At 46.4% G+C, this 26,805-nt stretch overlaps 2 protein-coding genes across 5 annotated transcripts in view; one reads left to right on the top strand and one right to left on the bottom strand.

The window, feature by feature from the left end:
- The window catches only part of PCBP4 (poly(rC) binding protein 4), a 36,960-nt gene extending 33,022 nt beyond the window's left edge, over positions 1-3,938 (top strand). For both annotated transcript variants that reach the window (XM_053377491.1, XM_053377490.1), the window contains exons 12-13: positions 1,485-1,654; positions 3,167-3,938. In XM_053377491.1, the coding sequence (XP_053233466.1) occupies positions 1,485-1,654; positions 3,167-3,467 (471 nt within the window). In that variant the 3' untranslated portion in view covers positions 3,468-3,938. The remainder of the gene's footprint in view (positions 1-1,484; positions 1,655-3,166) is intronic.
- Positions 3,939-16,214: 12,276 nt separating this feature from the next.
- GPR62 (G protein-coupled receptor 62) lies at positions 16,215-26,547 on the bottom strand. 3 transcript variants are annotated; one of them, XM_053377494.1, is made up of 3 exons: positions 25,756-26,547; positions 20,438-20,643; positions 16,215-17,726 (listed from the first exon to the last, which is right to left on the bottom strand). In XM_053377494.1, exon 3 carries the CDS (start codon positions 17,622-17,624, stop codon positions 16,389-16,391), a length of 1,236 nt encoding a protein of 411 aa, XP_053233469.1. In that variant the 5' UTR covers positions 17,625-17,726; positions 20,438-20,643; positions 25,756-26,547; the 3' UTR covers positions 16,215-16,388. The 3 variants fall into 3 exon arrangements, with proteins under 3 accessions (XP_053233469.1, XP_053233468.1, XP_053233467.1); XM_053377493.1 differs by lacking the exon at positions 20,438-20,643; XM_053377492.1 differs by lacking the exons at positions 20,438-20,643; positions 25,756-26,547 and adding an exon at positions 19,299-19,410.
- Between the last annotated feature and the right edge of the window lie 258 nt (positions 26,548-26,805).

Genomic DNA, 26,805 nt, shown 5'->3' with positions numbered 1-26,805 from the left:
ATAATACCTTGGGTTAAGAACTTTGCTTCAGGATGAGAACAGAAATCACATGGCGACGGCAGCAACAACAGGAGGCCCCATTAGCTAAAGTGGTACCTCAGGTTAAGAACAGTTTCAGGTTAAGAACGGACCTCCAGAACGAATTAAGTTCTTAACCCGAGGTACCACTGTACAACTCTTGAACTTTTGCATCAGGGCACCCTCCATGAAGCTCCCTCATTTGGTGAGAGACCATTTAGAAACAGTCTTGGAGTACAGTTTCCTAGCAAGCTGTGAACCCTCCTGGCAGTACTGTTGCCTAGCTTGCAAAAGTTCAGTGTTTCATCAAAGCATGTGATCTGCCACTCAGCCATGGTCCTTGAAAGGAAGATAAGTTCAGCAAAGCCCCAGGTTGTTTTATCTATCCTCACTCTCACACAAACTCCAGAATCAAGGGCTACTGTCTCAAGTCCATCCCTCATAAGCCTTCTCTCCTCCACACAATTGCCATTGTACCTTCAAAACACATTAAAGGAAAGTCTTCCCCAAGAGAATCCTGGGAACTAACAGAGCTACGATTCCCAAGAACAGTTCCCAAGATTATTAGCATGTACACAGACATGTTTATACTCCTGTTCTTTAACAGCAGCCTGGCATGGAGAGACATTAAGCAGGTGAAGCTTATCATGGCCCAGAGATAAATGGTGGGAAAAGAAGGGGCAGCGATAAACAGTCCTCTGAGAGAGAGGAGCATCAGCCGTGGGAAAGGTTAACTTCCTCCGACTTCTTCGCCATCGCTCCCATGTGAGCTGTCCTTCGCTCTCTCTGTGTGTATCTGTGGAAGCTGAAGCCCAGAAGGGGTGAATATGATAAGAGAGGAATGTGCCAGCATTTCTTGTGCCCACCCACTTGCCAGCCCGGCTGCCAGTGTACCAGGCCTGCTCTGCAGATGTCAGCATGTGTTGCTGGGCACACAGCAGGCCGTTGTAGCGTCTCAGAAGGCAGGAAACGAGTGGGCAGGAGGGCAACGCTGACCTTTACTTCTGCCCCCTGACCCTGCGTGGGGAAAAGTAGCTCTTTCTGAAGTTTTTGTTTATGGAACAAGCCTCATGAAACTATCTGGCCTGTTTTATTTTTTGAAATAGGCCAATTCCTGCCACAGTGTGGTAGGTACCCTGAACTGCATGGCTCAGTTAATGTTTTGCACTCCCTTGAGAGTGAATAAAAATGGCTAAATCTCAGGCTTGGAAAGGTAAAGTGTAGATAAGCCTGAAGCCTTGATGGGTTCTGGCTCAGACTCATCCAATACTGAACAACAATAAATCAAACAGACCATTGTTTACTATAGGTCAGGCTTGGGAAGGTTCACTCCTTCCCTCACGCAAGAGTTGCCTAAAATGAGTAAATGCTCTCTGTTCGCTTTGTCCAGTCCTGTCCAGTTCTTAGGCGATGAGGTTTCCAGCGCAGTTCCACTCCAAAGACTGATCCTTCCTTTCCCCTCCTAGCTCATTGGCTGCATCATTGGCCGCCAGGGCAGCAAGATCAGCGAGATCCGGCAGATGTCCGGAGCACACATCAAGATTGGGAACCAGACCGAGGGCTCTGCTGAGCGTCACGTGACCATCACCGGCACCCCAGTCAGCATCACTTTGGCTCAGTACCTCATCACAGCCTGGTAAGAGCCATTAGGACTGCTGGGCAGGTCAAGTGGGGAGTAACGCAGCACTTGCGCAGCCGTCTCGTTGCAGCTTCTTCCTGCTGTGCCCAAGCCTGTGGCCTCTTAGATGGACAGCTTTGCGGAGAGCAAGCGAGAGTGCCTTGCTGTCATGGCTGAATTTGCCGGTTTGCAAACACTCAGCCCTCTGCTCAAGAGACAGGAGTGCTAAGCATAGCACCACAAAGTGTTCTCATTGCTTTGTTGTCTGTCTTTCACACTAATGCCTGCCTGTCTCTGACACACATGAGAGTAACCAGGCCTTGAGTTTCTCAGGAGCCGCCGTGATTTCTAGTATCCTTGCCTACAATATGTTGGGCATCAATGTTCCCTTTGCAGCTGCAAAGCATTCTTATACCACTTTAAGCATCATGGCTTCCCCCAAAGAATCCTGGGAACAGTGGTATGTTAAGAGTCTCCTAACAACTCCCAGCACCCTTAACAAACTACAGTTCCCAGAATTCTCTGGGGGAAGCCATGATGCTTAAAAGTAACATAAGAGTGCTTTAAATGTCAAGTGTGGATGTGACCTTAGTTCTGTGCAGGAAGAACTGCTGTGTCACAGCAGGGAATTCTCCCGTCCTGTCCAAAAGATAACCTCAAACAGAGCAACATTTGTCATTGGTCGCTGTTGTGACCTGGCATTTGGGATGCTTCAAGATTTAGAGCAGGAAATAGCCATTCACAATTCAGGGATCACCACCACTACAGAGTGCAAGTTTTCAAGGCGTGGAGCCTGTCATTGGCAGATGCATGTAATCGTTTTCGTAATCAGTTTTCCCTGTGGTGATGACCCCAGAACTCATTTCAACTTTTGTTGCATTTGAGTGTTGAAGGAGAATTAACAGCCTCCATCTCCCTTCTTTTCTTCCTGGGACAAGTTAATAGATAAACAGTCCCATGCATCTCATGTGGAAGAGGTTCTCATTTCCCCAGAAAAACAAAGTGGTCTGTCAATGACCTGAGAAAGCCAAGAAGGATATGTGGCTGGAATGCTTTGCAATTCCATGATTGTTTAAATAGGGACCATGACAAGGTATAACATCCTTAACATAGCCACTTCTGAGTTCCAAACAAGCCCTGTGTGTTATACTGAAGGTTCTCCACAAGAATGTAGTCCCAGAGAGAGAGGACTCTGGAGAAGACATTATCTGGAAGCAAAAGCGATGTAGAGTACCTTGTTCACTAGCTCCGTTCTTTGTGTGTACCTATTCCTTTGCACATGTCAGCTCAAACACTTGCCTGTGTGTGTGTGTGTGCGCGCGCACGTGTGTGCATATCCATACTTGTATGTATGTATTATACAAACTGCACATATCCGCCCACACCTATGCATATTTTTCCATGTGCAAGCTTGTACATGCATATAACGGCACATATACGTCCAAGTATATGTCCTCACACGCTGCATTTGTATGTGTAAATTGTGCATGCAGGCACTAGTCTCATTCTTTCTCCCTTCTTGTTCTTCAGTTTAGAGACGGCCAAATCTACCTCCCAGACGCCCCCCGTTGACCTCGGCATGACTTTCTCCCAGCCCCTCACCCCTTCGCCAGCCCCAACGCTGACAGCAGTGGCCGCGCCTCCCCCAGCCTTGCTTGGTGCCCCCTATGCCATCTCCCTCTCCAACTTCATTGGCCTGAAACCCGTCCCCTTCTTGACGCTACCTTCCTCAGCCACGGGGCACAATGGCAGCCTTGCCACCTACACGACCAAGATCTCGACAGCCAATGCCAGCAAGAAGGCTGAGAGGCAGAAGTTCTCCCCATACTGAAACAGGAAGGTGGGGCAGGGAGGGGAAACCTTAGGAGAACCCTCACACGCTTTGTTAGATGGCATCAGCGTCGGGCCGCTCCAAAGCGAGACTACCTGGGGAAAGAGGTGAGGGGGGGAGCCACAAGTGCAGGAAAGGAAGTGTATGTGGGAGAGGATAACCGAGACAGCTCTTGAAAGCAGTGCTGGCCATGAGACAGTCAGGGAAGTGGTGCTTCTGCAGAGCTCCCACCCGATCCTGGCTAAAGATATGTCTATCATGGGTAAGAGCAATCAAGCCTCATAGTTTTGCTTCCCTGGAACAAATCTCTGCCCCACACTATAAAGTGTTATTATCCTTTACCTTCCATAAACCTTCCTGATCGCTTTCAGCAATGAAGATGAAGAGGTTCTCTCTCCATCTGGTTTCTTGACATGTTTTCTTTTTTTAAGGAAAACATGTTACTTAAAGACAATTGGAACCCCACTCAAATTCTTTGTACTGTATTGATAGAGCTGGAGGTCTTGGGAAAGGTCCCATCTCGACTGTGGCACTGGCTAGAGCTTGTTAGACCTTTGGTGATCCTAACAGAGAACATGCTATGCTACTATCTCTCGTGGGTTGCATTTCCAAGAGCAGAACTGGAAAAGGGTTCTGATTTCTATAGAACTGGAAGCTGTGCATATCCTAGAAATCACAGAATGTACCAAAAAGGAAATTCTTCAGTGTTTTTTTGTTTTGTTTTTTGCCTAGCACTTCTCTCCTAATATATGAAGCTGGCTGTGAGTTCCATTTTAGCTGGATTAGAATACAGGATGGGGTTTTCATGACTATTCAGCTTGGCCTCTGATCTCCTACAAGTGGTTGAAGGGAATTAGTTTTCACCAGACATCCCTCTAATATTTAGCATGAACTGGCACGGCATATGCAAGAATTTGCTGGATCAGACCGGAGCCGCATCCACCCCAACATTATGTTCACCCATTGGCCAACTCAGATGCTCATGGGAAGACCAGAGGCATATAGTTGTCTTTCCTCACTGAGAAATATTCCCTATCTGTTACAAGGTAAGAGCTTCCAGCACTGGCAATCCCAGCTGGTCACCTTATCGTATGTGGGCGACATCTTCTCCCCTCATTTAACTTTATGGCAGAAATCCGTCCTCATATATATCTGGCAGGATGTGTGATATCTTGCCATGCCACTCATATTTGGGTTTATTTCTTGCTGTCATGGGATGACATCTCCAATAACTGCTTTCTAATTTTGCTCTCATCTCTTGCAGTGCAATCCTAAGCAAGTTTGCTCCAGAAATAAGCCCCTACCCCTTCCGTCACTCATTAGTGATTATAGGACTGCAGCCTTAGTAAATTCTGCCACATTGTGTTCTCTTTGTTATCAGTATTGTAAGGGCACTTGTTTAGTCAGAACATGCCCATGAGAGTCAAGAGGTGGCGCCCTGAGACCTCAGGTTGAAGCAGATGCCCATCTTGGTGATTTCTGGTTAAAGTTACCAACATGCATGTCTGGCACTTACACTTGCGTCCTAAACAGACGGCCATCACAACAGCATATAATTCATCCAAACCGCACCCCCAAAAAATATCCCCATGGATTAAATGTACCATATAGCCAAGGATTCCATGGCTAATTTCTTAGTTGGTTTGCAAATTGGTGTGGCTTCATCAAAGTGGGTCGGATTGTTGGCTAATTGACAGGTTGTCAAAAGACTGCACAATTCACTGTCAACACTTTATAAGGCATTAAGCGGAAGGTGATTGTTGAACAGACCTGGAGAAGACGGATGAAAAGAACACAGCAAAACCTCAACCTGGCTCTGGCCCTGCTTGTAGCCATGAACTAGTTGGCTCATGATAAGCAAAGGTTAGTAGTCACAGGCCTATGTGGAGGAAATGCATACCAAAAACAAAACATTGAAATTCTGCATGCGGTCGATGCAAATCCTGGAAAGCTCTTTTCTATGACCAGCATAAATCATACAAATGTGCATATACTTCTCCTATTTTTGTATAATATTGTTTGCTATTTGGCAATAAAATAAATCCTCCTTTGGGAGGAAGGGCAGGGTATAAATGGTATGGATGAGTAAATAAATAATACTGGATTTGCTAAACATGGCAGGGGCAAAGGCATGGAAGCCTCACCCAAACCCCACTGCCTGGGAATCTTGTGCAGGGGGCTCATCTCAGTCACTGAGAAGCACATCTTTGCAGCACAGCCAATGCTTTCTCCGTGCTCCTTCAGGAATCACAGGCTGCACTCAACCCTGATTATGTTGGGACTGATTTACTGAACCAAAGCTATCGGGGGGGGGGGGGAGAGAAGAAGCCAAACAGGCTGCAAAAAGGAGACAATTGAGGTTGATTTGGTGTAGTAGTACCTTTACAATCTAAAGCAACAGGATCTCAGATTTGCCCTCAGTTACACATTGATTTGGTAGCATAGAGTAGACTACCTACACCTGTTTAGGCACTGATCACTTCTGATTAAATAGTTTCAGCAGATTCATGTCTTTATTGCAGCCTTTCCTCAAGCTGGTGCCCTCCGGGTGCTTTGAACTACAGTTCCCATCATGGCTGGGGCTGACAGGAGTTCTGGCCAGAGGCAACCAAGCTGGGGAATGCTCATCGAATGCGTCAAATTCTCAGGTGGTGTAATTCAGCACTGAGGCATCCCAGTATTTGGATTCCACAAAAACACAGGGGAATGGAGCCAAAATTTCCTATTCCTACAAACCAATCTAACCAGTTGTCCATTTCGCCTTGTTCCCTGGCTGGTCCCAATTTCTCTCACTTCCCTGCATCACTTGCTGGCAAAAAAAAAAAAAAAGCTTCTATCTCTTTTTAACCCTTTTTATTTTTGGCTGCTCCAAGGAATGTCCCACCTCCTATCCCATGATCCTCTTTGGCTTGTCTTTGAAAATGCTGTACATATAATTCTATATTTTTTCCTCCTTTGTAACTTATGATTGATTTAATAAAAATGCAAACTTTGTCAACTCAGAGGGTAATGTGATTAGGATTTTGTATACATTTGAATTAGGCAAAGCAAATGTACACGCACCCCTCCGGCTATTTACATGACTGAATAAAAAGGGAAAGAAAAGGCTTATTCAGTGTTTTGCCTAAGAAGCGGCGGCAGCTAGATTCTTGCCCACCCATCCCACCTGGTGGCTGGGCGCCTGGCCTTTCAACCAGATGCAAGACAGCGAGGGGAAAAAGGGCAGGTGAAACTTGTTCTGCTCTTAACACTGAATGCTGAAGAAAACTTCACTTGCTGAATTTATGTTTGTTGTGGAGAAGTCAGAATCCTTATTTGGGGAAGGGGGGAAGCAACTGTGGAGTATGATTCAGATTCCTACTTTTTAATTGATTTGGAATAATTACCACCCAGTGGACATTTCCCAACAATTTTCTGTGGATTGACATTTGCAACGATTTAGCGGTGAATTGCGGGTTTTCCCAGGGAAAGCAGTGGGACAAAAAGAATCCTCTTCAGCCCCATGCCTGGAAGTCCCAAACCTGTGCCTAGAAATTGCAGCACAAACAGAAGTCTGAATGAGCCCATAGTCGGCCAATTCACATTTTGTCCTCCTCCTCCTCCCTTCTGGATTCTACAAGGGCAACGCTGAGACCTAACACTGTGCGCACATCATACATTTAAAGTGCATGACTTCCCCCAGAGTATCCTGGGAACTGTAGTTGGTTGAGGGTGCTGGGGACTGTAGCTCTTGAGAGTGGCAAACCATGCTTCCTAGGATTCTTTTGGGGAAAGTCGTGTGCTTTAAATGTGTGGTGTGTGCACAGCCTGGTTCTAAGAAGGCAGACAGCTGGGGCTGGTTGAAGGGAGGCTGATGTGTTGGTGGGGAGGTGTCCCATTCGCCCTAATGGACCAACTTCCACTGGCTCTCACCATTACGACTGTGAACAAATGGTGCTGGATCAAGCATAGCAGGATCATCCACGTATCAGGACTCTATAGACACAAACCCCAGTATGCCACGGTTAAAGAACAGGGCCTGGTTATTTATCATATTACTATCACTCCCTGCCTCCCTCCCTCAAAGAACCTTGTGGGCGCATGCAGGGTGGTTCCCGCATGTTATTCTCACTACAATCCTCCATGTGTTCCCTTGGATGCGAGTCCCACTGTGTTCAATGGGATTTCCTCCCTTGTTTAGTAGGTTTAGGATCCACAGACTAAGTTAGGCAGTGGACTGCCCCAGAGTGACCCAGCGACATAGCAGCTGAATGGGGATTTGAGCCTCGTCTTCTTAGTCTGACATTCTGTCCACAAAGCTGCACTGGCCCCTTGAAACAGTTCTGAGAGCCAGTATGGTGTAGTGGTTAAGAGCGGTAGTCTAGTAATCTAGGGAACCGGGTTCGTGTCTCCGCTCCTCCACATGCAGCTGCTGGGTGACCTTGGGCCAGTCACACTTCTCTCAGCCCCACTCACCCCACAGAGTGTTTGTTGTGGGGGAGGAAGGGAAAGGAGAATGTTAGCCGCTTTGAGACTCCTGAAGGGGAGTGAAAGGCGGGATATCAAATCCAAACTCTTCTTCTTCTTCTTCTGTAGTGGTGCAGGAGCTGGGGCCACCACTTCCAAGGTTGCTGCCATGTTCTTAAGGCTGCCTATGGAGCCTCTGCCAAGGTACGCCAGTGCCACCTTCCTCTCATTTCAGCACCACGCCACCTGTCTTAAACCGTCTCAATAACTTGCCCATGATGGATGTGCCAAAGGAAATGTGGGAGCAGGAGGAGAGGAGAGGTGGCAAAAGGGAGGAATGGCAGCTGCCTTATTGGGAGAGCATTTGGCATAGAGGCCAGTGTCTAGTGCGCCCTAAGCCAGGCCATCTTCAGTGAGGGCAGCCTGTTGCTATGTGGATGAGAGACATGGGAACCCTCCCTTGCCTTATGCTCTCCGTTGCCACAGCAACCGCAGAAGGGGTGTTCACTTGCCAGCATGTTGGGCTCATGGGGCCAGCTGCAGACATGTGTAACCGACAGAGCGAAATGATAGTGTCGCACGCTGCTATAGAGGAATACTGCGTTTTCATGGGTGGATCAGAGCTTGCAAAAACTGCCTATTGCCAGAAGAAGGCAACCATCCCCTGCTGGAACTGTTTGGTACTTGCCTGGATATAAATTGCAGGGCCTTCCTTTCTGCTAGGTCAGTGGTGAGTAGAGATGGCTGAGAAATGTGATGGGGAACCTGCAGCCCGGCAGATCATGCTGGTTTGTAACTCCTTTCAGACCCAACCAGCATGGATGATGGGGGCTGGAGTCCAGCAATACCTAGAGGGCCCACAGGTTAGCTATTCCTGCTTCATTCTATATCTTTTCCTGCCACTATCCACTCACTGTAGGTGTGTGCAGTATTTGAGGAAATAATCAGGAAATGCTTATTCCTTTCAAAGTAGAATTCAGCTGCTGAATGGTCTATCCTAGTAACTACACTCATAATGCAAACTAAAAGTTATCACTAATAAAACAACTAAAAGCAACTAAACAAATAGTGATCAACAGGCTACTGAAACAGACACAGGAATAATCAGATCAGGGAAAGAATGGCATGCAAAAGTACACTAAGGCTGGATCTAGACACATCAAAAACGCGTGTCAGGAAAACGCGTTGTAAACCGCAAAGTCAGGAATCACATTGGTGAAAGATGAAACTCCACAGCGCCATCTGGTGTCACAGGGTTATAACACATATAAAATGCTTTTTCTTTACTAATGTAGCTGAGTCCTATGTCTAGAATGCCCTCCCCTCTCAAGTGTGAATGGCACCAACTTTGAGGGAGTCATTTCAGCAATAAGAAACAATGTATGGCTATTCACCCTAGCATTTGCCAAAGTTTTGTCATTACCTGGCTGGTGGTGTTGATATACTGTCTGATTTTGTTTTTTAAGTTAAATCTAAACTAAATTTGTTTTCTATTTTAATGTTTTCCCTCTCTCTGGGATTGTTGAACAATGAAAAGTGGGGCTAAAAATAATTTAAATGAACATACAAGCAGATAGAATGAGAGGGAAGGATACAGGACCGGGGTAGAGGTGGAAAGAAAAAAGCAAGATTGCAAAGTATTTCACAGATTCGTTGATGTACTTTCCGGGCAGATGCGTTGATTGTGGGTTCTGCTTGAGGGAAATCCTGTGGGTGGGGGGTGGTACTCACACAGACTAGACTTCCCCACTGAGCAGAAAGCACCATGCACATGAAATTCAACATCATGCAGCAAGAACCAAACTACAAGAGAAATAATATCTGTAGTAATGGAGCTGTTCTGCCAGTATAGATGTTTGCTGCCATTAACATGCTGTGGAATGCTTTCAATAACCACTGTGATCCCTGTGCCATAGCTGTACCATTCATTGCTAATAGCCGGTCATAGTAACAGGGATGAGCTGTACAATGTAGCTACTGTGGAAAGAATAATAATAAATGGGAATGGCTGCTCAGGGGTGTTGTTGTCCCCTCTGTCCCAAAAATAGCCCAGAAGCCTCTCACAATATTATACTTCTGGTCTTCCAAACTAGAAAAACTTCCAACATGACAAAAACGCCTGTGTCCTCAGGTGGGCCTGCTTGTATAAAAAAGTAATGTGGGGAGCTGGCCCTGAGATATTACGGATGTGCTTTTGTCCTCCAAATGCTGCTTGCTCAGCCACATCTCTCCCAGGTGAGAAGAGGGCAGAGCTGTTGAATTGCAACTGTGCTATGGAAAATTGAATCCTTCCTGCAACGCTGTATATTATTAACTCAGAGGCCTTCTGCAGTGTTTGCCTTGGGACGTGCTCATCTACCCAGCTTTTATTCGCGTGCGCTGCCTTTCTGCTTTAATAAATGTGCCAGCAGAGGCTGAGACAATGAAAGCCAGGCACCTCTTTGATCAGATCACTAGCACTGGCTGAAGCCCTTTGAGCGGCAAGGAACCGAGAATGTAGCTTCAGTTATTTCCAGGGTCAAAGGCGAAGGGGAAAACATTTTGCTTCCTCCAGCACGACATCTCCAAATGGCGGCACATCATAGGAAGGAGTAAAGTGGTCAAAGGGTATGTGGCATCATTGCATTCCTCTAGAGTTATCCGCGGTGACAAGGGGACAGGATCTGCAAGATGGCATGGATCTGAAGAACCACTGCCTTTTATCTTCCTCACACCCCTAAACCTAAAGCACATTCTGTGAAAGCAAAGCAGGAGGCAGCAGATGTAAGCCTTGAGCTCATCTCCTACCTATGCATTTGGAACATGGAACGCAATCAGATATGTTCATGCACGATTCTCCCTCTCCATATGCATATCCACAACAAAAATGGGCGGGCAGATTGCATGCACATACACACCCAGTCAAGAGAACATTCAACGTCATTTGAGAAGGGTAGGTACAAGTCTGGGACTTGCTGCTATGCATCCCCATGTGAATAGTTTATCCACTCAGGATCTGAATGGATCTGAAATTAGTACAACTTACTTCCATACAATATGTAGTCTGTACTGGGACAATCAACTGGCCAAAGTTGTCTTTCAGGACTCCTAAAAGACAGTAGGCTATTGCAGTTTAAAAAAAAGTCACAAAAACTTTGGCATGAGAATTTTACAAGATATTGCTCCATAGAACTGATAGACAAGTAAATTGTGTGGCCCAAGAAATGATATAATAAAGTGAGAGGGCACCTCTGAAGGCCATGTTCTCTCCAGCTGTTGTATTATTAAGCATCTTGCTACGTAGGCTGCTAGTAGTGGATAAATAGACAACCCCTTTCTTGGGCATGTGTCAAAACAGGACCAAGGTTATGAATATGGGGCTTACTATAATCAGTGCAACCTTGTAAAGGGCTTTTGGAATTAGCTTGATGAGTGAAATTGTATCTCTACAAACAAAGTGCTACAATTATAACACAATGCACACCTTCTGATTCAAAGGTGACTGTTAGGTGGAAAATGAAGGGAATATTGTTAAAAGGCTCCTGGTTGTATCAGGAAGCCTTTGTTAGTGCACCTCAGGTGGGCAATTTTTTCTCAGTGTCCACATGACACCCTCATCAAAATTCTGTTCCATATTCTCCCTTCCTGACCCCACTTTTAATCTAGCTTTACTGTTTCCACAAATACATATTTTGTTTGGGTACTCATAAAATGAGACAGCATTTTGACAAGGATGACAACATGTTCTTTGCAATGGGGCTCTGGCAGTTCACACATAGGAGAACTTTGCATGCTCTGATATTCTGCTGGGAGTTTCTGCTAGCTGTCACTCACTGGATCGTCCTCTTTCTCTCTCTGGCTGGGAGGCTGTGTAATTCCCAGTGAAGGAGCTTTAAAACAGGAGTGGAAGTCCTGGGGCCACCCCATGTTGTTGGACTCTGTCTCCCATCATCCCCAGCCAGCATGACCAATGCTCGGGGCTGATGGGAATTGTAATGCAGCAACATCTGGAGGGCCCCATGCCTGCTTTAAATGAAAGAACCATAAACTACTATAGCTTGCTTTATATTTTTTTCAGTCACCGCACAGATCTGACTTTGGACAGATTTAGCTGTCCAAAGATAAGCCATGCTTTGTTAGCCTAATCTCTCCTTAATCAAATACTAATGGAAGCAGTGGAGTTACAGCGATTCAACTGTGCCAGAGAGGGCTTTCCATTTGGGTACATGTCCCCAAATCATGTAAGTAAGACAAGAGAGTGAGGTAAAGTGTCATTGAAAAATCACCCACCAGCAGCCATTTAATGCTTTATTTGTTTTTACAACAGTTGGAGTTTTGCTTTGGATTTATTTATTTTTTTGCTTGCTGGATCCAACAAATTACAGAAATCAGATTTCCATTTTTTAAAAACCAACATTCAGAGAAAATCTCCATAAGGAAGCAAAGTGAGGTGGGTTGGTTGGTAGGTGCACTGCAGTGTAGTAACATAGTCCACCCCTGAGCAAAGTCACAGCATCTTCAACCATTTCCCCTACACAGACTTCTTCTACATGCCATGTTTGAATTTACAGGAAGTTGCCCCCATTAGCAAGTGTTTCTATATGGGTTTGAGGGCATTCTTTGACTGAAATGGGGAGAAGGAGTTTGTGGACCTAATTAAGGGGCCTGCTAGCTCCCCCCCCCAATAGTTATGACATGTTGCATATAGTGGAAAGTATCCTAGGGAGGCATTAAAAATGATGGGAGTCGATCACTTTAATGTTTCTTGAACATGGGCCCTACTGACATAACCACATAACCGTTCCTAAAGGAGATTTGGGCTATACCATTCATTTGCCTGCAGTTCTAACCTGCTTTGGTTCCCTGCCTCTCCATACTAGTCCACATCCATCCATCCCAGGCAGAAGAAAAAACACGACTCGTGGGGGGGGGATGTGCAGCCGGTTTGACCGAAGTCATGCTATGAAGCTGCAAGGAAGAGTGAGTCTGCTCCCACCCACCCCACAAAGGATTGCATTCTATGCTCTGGTTTTAGCAAATAAGCAATGAACAGAGCACAGCAGCTACCCTGTGGTTGGGCCTCCTTTCTCCTCACAGCAGGGTCTCAGCCAGCCTAGTCAAGAGGCAACATGCACATCCTCACTGAGAATTCCACCCTGATGTCTGTACAGTGGAACCTGGGTTCTCGAATTTAATCCATTCCAGAAGTCTGTTCAACTCCTGAAACGTTAGAAAACCAATTGGCGCAGGTGCCCTGGAAACAATAGTCAACAGCTGCATCAGACATTTGGCTTCCAATAAACATCCAAAGACCAGGTTTTTGGCGTTCGGGAGCTGATTTGTTCATCAACTAAGCCATTTGAGAACCAAGGTTCCACTGTACAGTGGTGCCTCGCAAGACGAAATTAATTCGTTCCGCGAGTCTTTTCGTCTTGCGATGTTTTTCGTCTTGTGAAGCACGGTCCGTCGCAACTGCGCCTCTTCAAGCGGCTTTAAGAAAAAAGGGAACAAACTCGCAAGACGTTTTCGTCTTGCGAAGCAAGCCCATAGGGAAAATCGTCTTGCGAAGCAACGCAAAAAACGAAAAACCCTTTCGTCTTGCGCGTTTTTCGTCTTGCGAGGCATTTGTCTTGCGAGGTACCACTGTATCTAGATAAGGGTATGGGGAGAGAGACAGCACCCTGGTGAAACAAGGAAACAGCTCTACCAAGCACCCCATCCCTGCACACATCAGTGGGTTCTCTTTTTCATCCCCTGAGAGAAGGGACTTCAGCATGAGATGGGCCCAAAGCAGTCTTGCAAGGGAAAGTTGGGCCTGTTTTCTAGCTGCCCATCTTCCCTCGACTCGACGGGAGATGGGGGACAGGAGAAAAATCATGTGTGTCCCGATGCTGAAGAAGGTAACCTTCTTTCACTAATGTTATTAGTATGCCCACTCACACCCCTTTGTTGTCTCCTGAGAGCTTGTGGAGATCCTTTCTCAAATTCAGCCACAGCCCTGTCTCTCCAGCCATGGACGACTGTTTTCCCCACCCTGCAGCTGAAACTGGAGCAGGGCTCAAAAGACTCAGAAAGAAAACAACCACAGCTCATAGGTACTTGCCTTGCATGCATATGATCCCAGATTTAATTCTGCCATCTCCCTTTAGAAATGATCAGCTACCAGGTGGAACCATCAAGAAGGAGCGTTGGCATGCATCCAGCTCCAGGCTCAGGCAACGTAGCTCACAACTGCTGGTGGTCCTTGGTGGGGATGCATGCACTGAAACAGGCTGGTGGGATATGGATGAGCACCGTGATGTGGATGGCGGTGTACATTTATATGCATTTCTGATCTGCATCTGCATCATGTTCAGATGCCTGCTTTGGCACATAGAGCTCCCTTGTTGGATCAAAGGCAACTGGACTCCTTAATCAAACATAAGATGCAAAACCAGAAATAACCTGAAGTTTTGCTTCCAAGAACAAAAGTTAGTTAATATAAGTGTGGATAGTAACTATGGCAGGGATGGGGACCCTATGCCCCTTCATTTGTTGTTGAACTACAGCTCCCAGAAGCTCAGCCAGCATGGCCAATGGTCAGCAATGATGGCTGCTATAGAGTCAACAGTGCCTGGAGGGCCACAGGTTCAGCATCATTAGGACTTTTCCTTCCTTCCTTCCTTCCTTCCTTCCTTCCTTCCTTCCTTCCACAAATGCTTCCTCTCTTGGGAGGTTGAAGGCATGTCATATTCATAATCCTTGTACCAGAACCATCAGCCTACAAGCCCAGTCCTGTGCAAGTTTCCTCAAAAGCATGTCCTACCTGAGGCTTCCTCTGAGAGAGGTTGTGCGCCTAAGTTTGTAGCCTTGATACATAACCCAAAACTCACTGCTGGTGAGAAAGTCAGCCCAAGCTAGCTAAGCCACATCACCACCACCACCTCCATCTCCTGTGATTTATATAAACAGCACCCGATGAGCATGCCCCTGGAACAAATGGAGTGCCTCTCTACTGATGAGTTAAGGACTAAGTCATGCCCTGACATGCTTGGCAGGGGGTTGGACTCGATGGCCCTTGTGGTCTCTTCCAACTCTATGATTCTATGATTCTATGACACAAACAACTCTTTGGCATCTTACTGTGACAGACCGAATTTGTCACATGGAGCCAATCAAGAGGCGGCTTTCACTTTAGATTAAGGCTGGCTTGCTAGAAGTGCCTCTAGGCAGGCAGGTACTGCGCTGTCTCGCTCAGCCGGCTGCTGTGAGCTGCCTCCTCCACCCCTGCTTTAAGTGTTTGCTTCAGTGGAACTTTCTTCAAGGTCACCAAGGGATTCAGCTACACAGAACCAATGGCTCTGCTCAGCTGGAATGAATTGGCTCTCGCTTGACCTCATTGGGAGAACAAGGCCTACAGTGTAGGTTCGCCTCCCTTTCTTTCCTTAATGGTCCTATCTCTCACCAACCCAGGATTATTCACAAAGAGCATGGAAACAGAGAAATTCTGTGAGCACCAATCACTCACTCAACACTAAGAACACTGGTAGGTGCCTCTTTTTGAAAATGCCTAAAGCTAAAGCAGAGAAAAAACTGTACTTGGTGTTGCTACACTATGGACAGTCACATCCACATCATACATTTAAAGCACGAACAATCATGGCTCCCCCCCAAAGGATCCTGGGAGTTGTGGTTTGCTAAGGATGCTGGTAATTCTTGGGAGGCCCTATTTCCCTCACAGAGCTTCACTTTCTAAAGTTCCCCGGGGGATTGATAGCTGTTCTACTCTTGAATAATAAAAAAATGAAGGGTCTACAGACTTTTCTCAACCCCCCTGCCATTTTTTAGGAAGACCAAGATTAATTGGCAACTGGTGCATTCTGCCTATGCCACAAAACAAAGTCAGGGGCAAGTGGCTTTGAAGGCTTGGATTATATTATCTGAGTTTGAATAATTTTATGGCAAAACAGCAGAAAACCGTCCTAAGAGCCATCTTAACGCACAAACCTTTCAAGCATCTGTTTGCAAATGCAGTGGATTCTGCCCCCTGTATCTACAGCTGCACATACACGATACCTTTAAATCACATTCAAAGCACATTCATCCCCCCCCCCCAAGAATTCTGGGCCCTGAAGTTCATGATTCACACAGTTACAATTTCCAGTAACTATTAACAAACTACAGTGCCCAGAATTTTACTTCCAATATTATCTCTTACTGTCTGCAAATATAGTTGAGAGTGCTCTGCTTCACAGTGCCCCCCCCTTCCCCCAGGTGGATGCCAACAGTAGCCTAATGGTACACCTGGCTCTGATCCCACCAGTTGCAACCATGAGCAAACAATCCGTTTAATCACATTTATTCTCAGAGAGAAAATCAATTGTTCAATTTCAGATTCCTCCCTAAAGGAGGCTTGGTCAGGTCTTTCAGCGCACTGAACCTTCTGTTCTTCCCCTCTTAACTTAAAAGGCAGGTGGAAAGAGATGGCTGAAGTGACTTGAAAGCACTGGTCTTTCGTCAGTTGGTTTCTTCTGGGATCTGTCCTGGGATCCGGAACCCCATTGTAGTCTGGTCCAAAGTGTTCCTAGGGCTGGAATTCACATACGTAGAACGGGTCTCTGTTGTGCAACTGGTCCTCTGCAGGAACTGGAGGAAATTCTCATGGATGGACCCTTCTGGACTGGAGATGCACAGCTCTTGGCTCAGGGGCTTGCTGAGGCAGTGTCGCCCCAGCTTGGACAGCTCTTCCCTGATTTGACGGTTCAGCAGCCCATAGAAAAAAGGGTTGATAGCAAAGGAGGAATAGGCAAGCCAGGTCACAATAATTTCACCATAACTGGGGATGGTCAAGGCAGAGTTGATGGAGCAGTGGAGGTGGAAGGAGAAGAATGGAAGCCAGCAGCAGAGGAACTGACCTACAATCAGGACCAAGGTGAGGGCAGCTTTGTTCCCGCCAAACAAGCGTTCTGGTGACAGCCTGGGAGGTGCATTTCTGGTTGTGATTATAGTGACTTGGCTGTGAATGGAGTCTGATCTTGGTCTGGGTGTGGCAGTCCAGGATGGGACAGGAGCATGCTGCAAGGATGCGATCCGGGCCACTTTGTAGATGCTGCCATAGACCGCAAAGATGATTAAGGTGGGCAATATGAAGCACAGAGTGCTGAAGATGATCACAAAGATCTTCTTGTGGGCACCTGGGCTCCAGTACACAGTACACTTGCTGGCACTGCTGGCCCCGTCGACTTGGGGCCAACCCACGAGTGCCAAAGCAGCTACAAGGATGGACTTAACCCAGATGAAAGCCACAACGGTAACTGCGAGCCCGGTAGTCATCTTGACTTCATACCTCATGGGGTGGACAATGTAGTAGTAGCGCTCGATGCTGATGACTGAGATGGTGAAGATGGAGGCACTGATGAAACAAACATTCAGGAAGATCAGAGTCTGGCATTCGGCGATGCTGTACAATACCCTGTTGAAGCAGGTGGAGCTGGATATGATCCCCAGTGGCATGACAAAAATGGCAGACAGCAGATCTACTAGGCAGAGGTGGCAGACAAAGATGAACTTCCTCAGCAAAGGCGTCTTGAGGATGACTACCATGACTGCTGTGTTGGCAACCAAAGCAATGACACTCAGCATGACCATGAAGAAAATGCCAATGGCCTCCTGAAACTGGGACACTCCAAGTGAAGAGAAGGCATCGAAACCCTGGGTAGAGTTGATCCTAGTTTTGTTTACCAATGTCCCCATGGTCTAGTTCAAAGTGACCTGTGTTTTAGCAGCAAGAAGTACCAGTGGATGTTCAGAGTATATGTCACTGCCACCATCTTCCTTCCTGGTAGTTCTTGATCCCTGTGGAGAACAACAAATCTTGGTGACATAGGAATGACTGGAACAGAATGTGCTGCCAGAATCAAATGGGAGACAAAGTAGCTTGAGGGAAACAACCATTGCACATGCAATACTGGAACACAGAATGAACACATTGACTGTAATGGGATAGGGATGAGACACAATTCAGTAGGACACACAATGAACTAGGTGAGGGTGTTCCAGTGGTTTAAATTCTAGGAGGTCAGAGGGGGAAGCCCCGTCAGTTGCTGTTTTGGAAGACTATAGGGGGCATAATTTTGGGTAGATGGTGTTGGGCATGCAGATGTTGTTAAGGGCCCCCTAACCCCCCCCCCATTATTGGAGCTCTGGAGTGCTCATTGCTATAATAATCAACTGTGACTTTATCCATCCTGTTAAAAGGTAATTGAGGTGACTGCAGTTGCTCCTCAGTGGTGTAGCATAGTTTGCTGGTGGACTGGACAATCTGGTGGTGCTGGGCTGCAGTGAAGCTCCCTCACACACTGGAGCCCAGCAGAGGAAAAACATAGTGATGCTGCTGCTGCTGCCTCTCGTCTCCTGCCATGGGTCAGGCCTGATCCGAGAGTGGAGCTCTGGCATGTCAGTGCTGGGACGTCTCATGAGGAGCTAAGCAGAGGAGAGGAGAGGCATGATGGGGCAGCAGTAGTAACACCCTCCCACCTTCCCCTTTTGGCTGGTCCAATGGGTGTCCCTTCATTGGCCATGAGCAAAACGTGCTGCCACCACCTCTGGCCTGAAGGCCCAGGTCGGGTGTGGCTTCCTTCCCTGCAGCTCTGGCCTTGATAAGGGGGGCCTGTCATGGGGGCACCTGCTTGTGCCCCCTGAAAAAAATATGCTCAGGGCAGCAGCTCCCCCAGCCCCGCCCACGCTATGCCTCTGAGTGGCAGTGATGCTGATGTCAGTTGAGCAGCTCTGAGGTTTCACCTTACCCCAGCTCATGGGACACTACTGCCTACTTCAACCTTCTGCCAAAGTAGGAAGTCCCCTCCTGCAACATATGTGGCCTCAGCTTACAAACCTCTAATAAAGGAGAGCCCACTATCTTCTGAGACTGTCTGTTTCACAGTTGAACAGTTTGCACCATCAGGAAGTTCTTGTTCTGGTTGGTATGTGTGGTACTTTCAAAATATGGCAGCACAATTATAACCACATTCTCCGATGAACCCTAGGTTAAGGCCTTGAGGGGCATCAGTAAATAAGATGCAAGGTGGTATTCAGGTGGCTGAGCTAGCTTCTAACTTTTTTCCTGCAAACATTTATCTGGGCTGGCACAGGAAGGGTCATGACAAGGCCACAGTCTCAATATATTTCTAATTCTGTTTACTTGAGCAATTTTCTTCTTGCAGTTGACAAAACCCAACAAAAGTGTATCCAGAAATCAAATTTCATATTAACAGGCTAGCAGATTTTTGAAGTGGAGGGTGGAATCTCCTCAGGTGAGATCCCAAGAACCTGAAGAGCCATGGCAACCTGGGAAAACTTTCCTCAACTGAATACAGATAACTGCTGGATCCTGCAGCTAATCTAACAGAGCCAGTAGAAAATTCCTACCCCTTCACATTTTGGTCCAGTCAAAAGCCCCTTATTCTGAGAATGTGACGTCAGGAAGAGTTTGCCATTGACTTCCACAGGGGCAAGACCAGCCCCTTTATATGCAGGGCAAAGAAAATGAAACCTAACAAGCCTGCATTATGAAATCACTGCTTACACAGGAGCAGAAATTGATCTAGGAAGTATTAAATCACCCTGAGCAGATTTCCCCCTCAGGAAAGAAAGGAAATGCTCCCAGGAGAAACCTTATCAGGGTCATCCTTGGGAACAGGCAGTGGTGGTTCTTCTGCACACAGTGACATCATCTTAGTAGGTGGAATAAGTTCCTCATTGGTTGCTATGAGCTCTATCTTCCTGGACTCTGGCACTTTCTGGTAGAATAAGCAGTGTGTGTGTGTGTCTGTGTGTGCCCTCTTAAGAATGTTGAGGATGGCTTATCTCAACCTAGAATCATTTTCAATCAAAACTGTCAGTGCTGTTACTCTGAATAGTGTGTGTGTGTACACCTCATTCCAGTAGTTTTTTAGAAACAAGCTTTAGTCTTCATCCTTGCATATTCCCTTTTCAGTCTCCAGTAGGGATATTCACCAGGCATCCCACACTATCCACCATAAATAAGAAATAAAATGAGAGAGGCTTCCTTCCCACCTCTAGATTAGCTAATCCTGGAAGTGACCACTCTTTAATCCAGTAAAGTAAGCAAAAAAACAAAAACCTATCAAACTAGCATAAGAAACAACATATTGAAAGTTGCAGTGTCTACCTCATTAAGGAAGAGGCTTGCAATGATTTTATAGTTTAACCTCATTTATGCTAGACTACTTGGCTGATGCCAAGCTAAACCTCTGAAAGTCAGGTCAATCTCCCTGCCATTGGTGCTCCCTTCTATTGTTTCCGTCACTTTTTGGGGAGGGTGTAATACTTTTACAGATATTCTCTCATTCAGTCCCCTCCCCCACCGCCCTGTGATGAGCTACCATGTTTGAAATCCAAGCTGAGGGCTAAACACAATGTTAGCATTCAAGATTAGGCCAGTTCTAGGGGAGCATGGAAGCGCCTTCCACACAAGTCCAGCCCTACCATTAAGCAGTTGCCTCAGGTGGCAGAGCTTGGAGGAGAGAGTAGTGTGTGACACATACCCTGCACCCCTAAGCTATTCTGCTGCCCTCAGGTGCAGTGGAAGACACTGTCCCATCACCAGTGCTAAAGTCAGATTCAATCACCAGCCTGGTTTGCTTTTGTATATGGAATGTGAGGGGGCGCCATCTTGACGTTTTTCAGGCGGCAAAATGTGTCAGGCCAGCCCTGCTTCTGCATGTTGAATTCCATGCCACTCTCGAATCATCTGGAAGAAGAAAGCAAGCACAGTTTGGGGAAATGACATGCTTTCTTTCCAAGCCAGCATTGTCAACCCCCAGGAGCAGATCAATGCTGGTAGAGGAAAGAACTGTATCATTATTCACCTGACCCACATTACCAGAGCAGCATGGATAATTCCACCCGTGAGGAAGGAACCTCCAACTGTTCTGGTAATGTATAAATTAGCTGCCGAGTCTGCGGTAGTAAACAATAACAATGAAAGCTTTAGCCATTAGCAGAGGTGGATTTAGGGTAGAGCCATCAGTGCAGTTGTACTGGGCGCCGTGCTGCAGGGAAACAATGCTGTAAAATGGAGCACGAGAGGCAACGGAGCACCAAATTTTAGCACTGCACAGGGCACCACTGAAATTTGAGAGCCCAAAGTCCACCACTGCCTTTACAGATGGCCCCATCAATTTCTCTCACCCTCTGTTTGTGTGCAGGTGAGTCTCCCAGAGCTATGGTCATATGATTGATACGGGATGACCCAAAGATTATTTAGTGGTACAGAGCTATACTAATGCAGGCTCTTTCTTTGTCCCCAGTGCAAAGTAATGGGACACCGTGGGACACCATGCCTGAAACCATGGCAAAACATTAAGACAGAAATGTTGCTAGGACACTTCTAAGGAACATCTTCCCTGTGGCATGGAAACACAGTTTGGGATGGCCCAAGGCTTAATAAGCGATGACGACATTTTGTTCAGGTCCCAATTCTTGATTTGGGCTCCACCTAAGGACATATGAGGAACTCTGCTGAGCCAGGCCAAAGGTCCATCTAGTCCAGGATCTTGTTATCACAGTGACCAATCAGATGCCTATGAGGAGCTCACAAGCAGGATCTCAGTGCAACAGCACTCTCTACACTTGTGATCCCTAGCAATTGGTATTCAGAGGCATACACTCTCCAACAGCAGATGCAGAATGCAGCCCTCTATAACCTTATCCTCCATGAATTTGTCCTGAACGTTTGCATTCAATTAAAAATTGTGGAGTCACACACCATATGCTTCTTTCTATCGGAGAGAAGGGATTTTGATTGGGGAAAATCACACTGGGTGGTGGGCGGGCTGGGGAGGATCCCTCCCTAGCTCCACTGCTGTTTTTAACTAAAAATATAGTACTTAAAAGTCAACCTGGGATTTCCCTTGTCTTGAAAAGAACTAATAGACATGTTTGGATTAAACAGGACCATGTTGCCTGAATACTACACGGCCAATTTCATATCGATCAATAGTGTCATATTCGCATCCCCTTCAGATCTTTCCAGCCATTCAGAAGGCAGGCTTTTGAGAGGACTCAGCCAATCTCCCTAAAAATACAACTGCACCTATCAATTTTGCTGGGTCTAGTAAGGCATCTTCTAGCTTCATTAACACTCTCCTGGCCATCATACTCTTATCTTACAAAAACATAGCCACAGCACAGTCTTTAACAACATGTACACAGAGGCACACTGTAAGTGACATGCATCCTCCCCCCTCCACTGACCTGTATGTATTCTAGCACACCTAGAACTGTATTTTTTCATACACAGGCATGCCCAGTGCCACAGTCTATCCATGCGCACACATACATGCACAGAGCCCGGAGGAGACCAAACACCGTTCTTCCTCTCTCCCAGACAGGCAAGGTTAGTGTGAAATGGTGCATAGTCTGCTGATCCAGCAAAACAGTTTTCTCCCCTGCCTAGCAATAACAGTGGCGGAAGATTCCTCTTTAGATTGAGTTGCCTGGGCAACTCAACACTTGCTGAAGAGGGCTCAAGATATATTGGGCTTCACCCCAGCGACAAGACCATCCCAGCACCTTCTCCGCAAGGCAGGCCAGCAGCTTCTGCTTCTGCTTTTGTAGCCATGCTGCCGTCTTCGTCGTCATGCTCCTTTGCTCAGAATCAGCCTTGGACAAACTCCTAGTTTAACAAACAAACTAAACTGTGGTGGTGACAAATGCTTGGCTCAACCCAAAGCTGGGAGGGAGATAACTGGTTGGTCAGAGAATGGGAGATTGATAGAAATTTCTCCCCTAACCTCTTTAAATTATGATGGAAGGATGTATGGGATAGGAAAGGCTGTGGCTTTGAGATGGGCGGGGGGCGGGGGGGGCTTATTTAAAAAATTGCTTGACATTTCGCTTGGTAGGACTCTACGCTGGTTGCCCTAATGGACCAGTGCTTCCTGGCTTGAAACAAGAAGTAGGAGAAATGAAAAGTGGAAATAACACAACTAAAAGACTGGAATTCCAGACCCTCCAAGTGTCCCTATTTTCCAGGGACAGTCCTGGATTTACAGAAGCCGTCACTGTTTCTGATTTGATCCCAGAATGTCTTGCTTTTCCTTAGGACGTCCCTATTTTCATTGGAGAAATGTTGGAGGGTATGGAGTTAGGCAACCCCTGAGCCAAGAGGATAAATAACTATACAACATTTAGAAGACATCTTTAGAAGGAAGCCCTGTATAGGAAAGTTTCTTAATGTTTAAAGTTTTATTATATTTTTATATATGTTGGTAGCTTCCCAGAGTAGCTGTGGCAACCCAATCAAATGGGCGGGATAATAATAATAATAATGATGATGATGATGATGATGATGATGATGATGATGATGATGATGGAATAGGATGCCGCTATTTTCATCAGAGGGTATGGAATTCAGCAAAGTCAAATTTCGAAGGTACCCTCTCAGTTAACAAGGTATACTAGTAACTTTGGGGGGTACTCAGTCATACTAGGCCCTAATTCTGCAGATACTTGTAAATCTGCCTCTGGCCCTTGATGATCCCGTGACAACACAAGAGCAGCCAGTGCCTGGCACAGAGCACACAGAGCGGGAGAGTGTGATCTGTGAGACAGGATTGGCTTGAGACCATCTCAGATGTTGCAGGGGCAGTTTCCCCCTCCCTAAAGGAGAGCGGCTTGCAAGGCCTGCCATCCCTCAACATTCACCCTTGTAGAAAGGACACAGCCCCTGTACCAAATCATTCAGGCAGATGTGTTCAATATAAAGCACACTGGTTGCTGTTATCAACCCTTCTCTTTCTAACAATACAGAAAGATGGAGGTCAGAATGCAATTTTTTGAATTTGTACGGCCTGATGCAAGTGTCTCACATTGTTTCATTGGTAAGGCAAGTCCCAAACTCCGCAATCTGTCCCACTTTGGGATAAGTTTATTGAGGACTATATTCTCCTGTGGTATAAATTTCAGTGCTGACGAGACACTCGGATGTGAGTTGTTCCTCTTCTGTTGAGGGCCACCTCCACAGCATCCGTCAAATGAATGATTCTAGCAGAAAAAGTGTTTGGAGCTGGTGGTCAAGGGCTATTCTTCCAGTATCTCATTCTATGTGTACTTGTCTCTGATGCTTTAAAGCCCTTTACTAGATGGCCTTTAGGGTCTCTTACAATGCTACAAGTCCAGCAGTTTGGAAGCCACTTCTGCATGAAGCAATCCCAAACTGCAGGGGGGCAGGGGGAGATGTGTGAATAATGCAAACACATTGAGGGACTCACCCAATTGCCCCAACCCATGTACTTGCATTATTCCCATAACATGCTCTTCTAAGACACCAGAGTGCATCATGTGGGGGTGGTTCTTAAGCTGCAGGTGTGAAGGGGACCTTAGAGCAGGGTTGGTTAATCTGTGGCTTGGGACCACCAGTGCACTTTCAGATAGTGCTCTCACTCAAATGTTTAAGAGGCAAATGCTGAAGTGTTAGAGCGTTCTTTGGCATGCCCACATAAGCTGAAATGGGATCAATGTTCAGGTTTGATTTTAAAACTGTTCCCTCCATTTCTGATGTTCAGGCTCTGAGCGCTGCTGCTTGTGTTGCCAAAATGGCACCGTCTACACACACAAGAGGGAAGCACCAAGAGGCTTGAGAGGACCCCAAGGCTAACAAAAGTACAAAAACATTTTTAGGGCAAACACTCTAACGATGGGAACCCCAAAAACAACCCAATGAGTGCTACGTTCAGTAACAACAGAATAGTTACTGGCTGTTGTGGGGACTGGATGGGTGGAGGAATGGAATGGTCTTGAATCTTCAAGAGGGCACGATCCAATGTTTAAGCTGAAAAACAACTGCTTTGGAGACTCTCGGTGGCTGTCCTCAGAGTTCTCCTCATTGTCTGCATATATTGCATTATAATCTGGAAGCCTCTGAAGCAACCTCCCACATGGTGTCCGTAAGATAAGACAATGGGGTGATCCACAAAGATCAAGCAAGTGCAAATAGTGACCTACAATAAAATAAACTGTAAAACAGGTTGCAAGGAAGGGGGATGAAACAGCTTTGCAGAAAGGATGTAGGAAAGTTGGGGGGGTATAAATCCAAAAAAATCTTAAGCAAGCCAACAAACTAACTTGAAAAATCACCTCCATAATTGATTTCACCAGTTTTGAAAGCAGGAAGGTGCTTCTATCAGAAACCTTCCTTTTACTACCACTTGGCAGTTTATAGGGCTTATACAAGTATATATCATTTATACCCTTTATTCCTCGCTGCTGTATCAACTACTGAATTGTCATTTTAGACTGCAAACTCCTTTTCACCAAGGTAAGGCAGTTCTTTCCATTTCTCCCCTTGAGCAGCTTTTCTATCACAACCTTCTTTTTTCCGCTCTTCTTTGCACTCATTTCAGTTTCTACTCTCTCTCCTTGAATGCAGGTGATCCAATTTTGACCTAGCATTTCAAGCAAAGGCTTTGCTTGTGCCTTCTTACCAGGGTATTTCTAGATTTCCCTGCCCTTTCTGGAATGTCACACCCAATACATTGCAGATACGAAACTGGAAAAGATGAAGGAAGCTGTTTCCCTCAAAAGGTCCAGGGAGCCCGTTCAGTGGAAGGGGCTTGTATTGCTGAGGAACATAGGAAACTGCCATATACCGAGTCAGACCTCTGGTCCAACTGGCTCAATTTTAACTGGCAGCAGCTCTCCAGGGTTTCAGGCACACTGGGAATTGAACAGGTGACCTTCTGCATGCAGAGCAGATGATCTGCCATTGCACTCCTCCTTACCAGATGAGGTATGTGCCTTTGCCCCAATGCTGTCTCAGACCTAGGACCTCCCCAGAAGGACCCACAAAGAAGCCACTCACCTAAGTCGAGTGAGGCTGATGGTCCTTCAGTGGCCAGCAGCATCTCTGACTTCTGTCTCCTCCAGAGCAGTGAGTTATTCATAACTTCCCAGCAAGGGCAGGAGTAGTGCTTCAGATCTCACCCCTCCTTCTCAGGAGCTGACAGGCTTATCAGTTTTCCATGCTCTGCTGTGATGTCCATTTTCCTAGACAGCAAACCGGTGATGCTCCGCTGGCTTTCGTACCAGCTCCATGAACGGGGGAACAAGGACTATTGTCCTGTTTACAATGATCTGCTTTGTTTGTGGAATCAAAGTCCTTTCCTGCTGCAGGGAAAAGACAGCTTAAGCAAGGCAATTATTGCACCCTGGAGGTAGCCCAAGACTAGGAAGAGGAGATGCACAAAATCCCTAGGAAGGGGGTGCTGCTGTTGAATTCTCCGCACCTGGAATGGGGCTGGGAGGCTGCTGCTGCTGCTGCTGCTGCTGCTGCAGTAGTGACTGCTGTTTCGCTGTGGATGGCACAGGCTGTCACATCTGGGCTTTGCCTGGCCTTTTAAAGCACTGTCTGTCATTCAGAGAGAATTCTACTGGGTCCTAAGCACCTCCCCCCCACAGAGATGCATAGGCTTGAGTGACCCAGGACACCCTGTTGTAGGAAATGGGTGTTCCGAGGCTGCTGAACCTCTGGAATTTTCAGCTCTGCAAGGAGGATAATTGGGCCAGGCCATTCCATTCAGATTGTACAAGCTGTACCTAAGGGGTAAAAAGAGAAGCAGGATGCAGAGGTGTGTGTGGTTTTTTTCCCCTGCAGTGAAAGCAGAGCAAAGACAGCTCCCTGCTAGTTCACTGAGGCCTGTGTTACCAAGCGCAGGGGTTTTTTTACTAGGAAAAGATGAAGCAGTCTCTTTCCAATTGATGTAGATTTTGCACGTGTTCATTCATCCTGTCCTATTTCCACATTAATATGAATTTTTTTTAAAAAAATTAAAACATGCAAGGAAATTAATATTTAAGTACTTCTACATGAATTTCACCACAAAATACACATTTATGATTGCACTTTATCTCA

The sequence above is a fragment of the Podarcis raffonei genome, chromosome 2 (assembly GCF_027172205.1).
Source record: "Podarcis raffonei isolate rPodRaf1 chromosome 2, rPodRaf1.pri, whole genome shotgun sequence".
Lineage (NCBI taxonomy): Eukaryota > Metazoa > Chordata > Lepidosauria > Squamata > Lacertidae > Podarcis > Podarcis raffonei.
The sequence above is the reverse complement of the archived record's forward strand: the minus strand, read 5'-3'. Positions and strand labels throughout refer to the sequence as shown.

Bases quoted from the DNA above. Each gene is read 5' to 3' on its own strand.
- GPR62 (XM_053377494.1), bottom strand. From the start codon at position 17,624: ATGGGGACATTGGTAAACAAAACTAGGATCAACTCTACCCAGGGTTTC.